Source organism: Postia placenta (genome assembly GCF_002117355.1).
Source record: "Postia placenta MAD-698-R-SB12 unplaced genomic scaffold POSPLAscaffold_289, whole genome shotgun sequence".
Lineage (NCBI taxonomy): Eukaryota > Fungi > Basidiomycota > Agaricomycetes > Polyporales > Adustoporiaceae > Rhodonia > Rhodonia placenta.
Genome location: NW_020170120.1, coordinates 1 through 2,563, shown reverse-complemented (window position 1 = coordinate 2,563; position 2,563 = coordinate 1). Strand labels below are relative to the sequence as shown.

General features: G+C 60.6%; 1 protein-coding gene across 1 annotated transcript; it reads right to left on the bottom strand.

Moving 5' to 3' along the window:
• Window positions 1-505: 505 nt before the first annotated feature.
• Window positions 506-1,951, bottom strand: POSPLADRAFT_1063440 (hypothetical protein; the record flags this gene model as incomplete). Its single annotated transcript, XM_024481665.1, has 3 exons — window positions 506-1,030; window positions 1,101-1,319; window positions 1,394-1,951. 3 exons carry the CDS (start codon window positions 1,949-1,951, stop codon window positions 506-508), a joined length of 1,302 nt encoding a protein of 433 aa, XP_024332629.1.
• Between the last annotated feature and the right edge of the window lie 612 nt (window positions 1,952-2,563).

The following is a 2,563-nucleotide window of genomic DNA, read 5'->3' as shown; positions in this document are numbered from 1 at the left end:
GACGGCGCGCCGTTCAAAGTCATCGTGCGCCTGCCGATCGCATTTTTCTTGCCCGACCATGTGCGTTCGACCGCGCGTGTCCACACCGCTCACCCGCTTTGACCATGGTGCACCAGGTCATTAGAAACAGCGCGACGAGACAATGCGCTCCGCAAACCCTACCTTGGCATCCTTTACCGGTTCAAGTCATCTGCTACCGCTGACTGCGTCTTTCTCGCCCGACCATGTACGTTCGACCGCGTGTGTCTGCGCCGCTCGACCGCTTTGACCGTGGCGCACCAGGTCATTAGAGATAGCGCGACGAGACGACGCGCTCCGCAAGACCTACTTTGGCGTCCTTTACCGGCCGCCGCAACATCCTCAAATCCCCCGTCCTACCCCTGCCCGGTCAGTGCGCCACACTCAAGTATAAAGTACAGTCCACCTACTCAGCTCCGCTTCCGAGTAGCACGCTGTTCCCGATTGTCGCGCACCAGCTAAGGGGCTCCAACATGCACGCTCACCTCTAATCACTCAGCGCGCGGGCAGAAGGAGATGCCATAAACGCGAGCGGGAGCGATAGGAGCGACAAATGGCCGCTCAGGCTGCCGCGCCGGCCGCGGGGGCTGGATGGCGAGGGCAGGAGCGCCACCTCTGCAGCGCCGTGCGGCGTAGCGCTCCTCCCAGGCGTGGCGCTTCTCCTGCCAGGCGGATTGGGATAGACCACGCCAGGGGGTATTGGCGCGACCTCGTAGCTGTATCTGGGCCCCTTCGCTTTCGTCGCGCCGAAGTCGTGTGGGGGGTCCGCGGCGCTCATGGGCACGAACCCGGCGGGGAGCTGCTGCTCAACCTCGTCGGCGATGCCAACGGCGCTGGGCGTGGTCAGGTAGAACTCTGGCAGCTGGAGTAGCGGCCGCGGGTCAGAGTCGGAGACAGCGAAATCTGCGGTGTCAGTGGGCAGCGGCAGGGACGGCTGATGCATCTCTGGGCTCAATAGATGCGGCTGGTTGGCGGCGGCGATCGTCGAGGCCCGGGAAACCATGGCGGTGGTCTATGGTGCGTTGCGGGCAGACAGGTCAGTGGGTCAGTGTGTGGCGATAGCAATACGGGATGGAACTCACTGGCGACTCCACCATGATGTCGGGGATGCCGCTGCTGCTCCCCGACTGGCGGGTCCAGAAGCGCTTCTTGAACAAGCGTTCCAGCGGCGTCCCCGCGCCCGATCTGCGTTGACGCTCCAAAGGAGACTCCCGCTCTCGCTCGCGCCTGACAAGCTCTGGTGCCTGCGCCGGCGGGTTGTATGCCTGTGGCAGTGGGTTGTTAATGGCCATCGCCTGCCGCTGCCGCTTTGGATGCATGCAGAACAACCAATGTCAGAACAATGCAACACTTAAAGGTCTCTGGCAGGACATACGTCCTGCTCCCGCGCAGTCCGCTCTCGCTCTTTCTCGTGCACGCGTGACCTCTCCCTCCTTGACTGCGGCCGCAACGTGCCAATCATCTGCCACAGGCCCGGGAGCGCATCCATGCCACTGCCGCTGCTGCCGCTGCTCGATCTGCCGTTGCCGTTGCCATTGCCGTTGCGCGCGCTGACAAGGTTGTACTGCAAGATGTTGGTCGATGTCCTGGACTGCAGGGAGAACGGGGCGCCAGGGTTGGAAAACGCGCGGTGCGTCGGGGCCTGAGCGGGCACCGCATCGTGCACGTATGCATAGTCGCGCATGCAGACCCCAGGATCATCGTGCGCATGCGACGCGGTCCTGGGGCTGGGCAAGCGCAGGGTGATGGGCCGCGTGAGCTCGTGCAGCAGTGGCAGGGCCATGATGTGGTCGCTGCTCGTTGTCCGGCGGGACATCCACCGGGGGGGTGCAAAGGCCATAGCGGTGCGTGAGGGTCCCTCGTTCTGCCAGAAATACCCATTGGTTGACATCTGCTCGCACTGCTGTTGCGCCCATTGAGGTGTGGTAGCCATGGTGAATGCTATTTTGGTCTGCATCAAAACCTTTCGGGACATGCTCCATTAGGATTTAGCGAGAGCAACTCCGTACGGTATGCTAGACAGACATTTGCAACATGTAGTTCTACGGCCAGTCCTCAATTGGGTCCTCATCATCAATGTTTACCTGTGCACATTCTTCGTCCCATGTCTCTACTATCTTGTCGTCCTCGAGTGTGCCATCATCTCTTATCTCGGCATCAGTATTTTCCCACACATACTCCGGTGTGATCGGGCCTGGTCACTGTCTGCGTAAGGGAAGATTGTGCGGATTTGATACCGGACGATGCTGGGCACGCTTGATATCCGGGCGACCGGGCCATGGTTTGCAGGCAACAATTCCGCCAGGCACAACCTTTGTCATGTCGATGTTGCAGCGCTCGTGCTCGGGTATCTTGACAAATCGTAAGATCCCACGCTCGCACTGGAAGATCAAGTTGTCGAAGACTCGGGTACCACCAGGAAGATTGCTGGGATTCTTGAACGGGACATGTGGACTCCATCCCTGTAAGGCAACCCAATACTTGTTCCACACGTGATTGATATATGATTGCGGGGTCCAGCGCATCCGCGCATTCGGATCCCCGG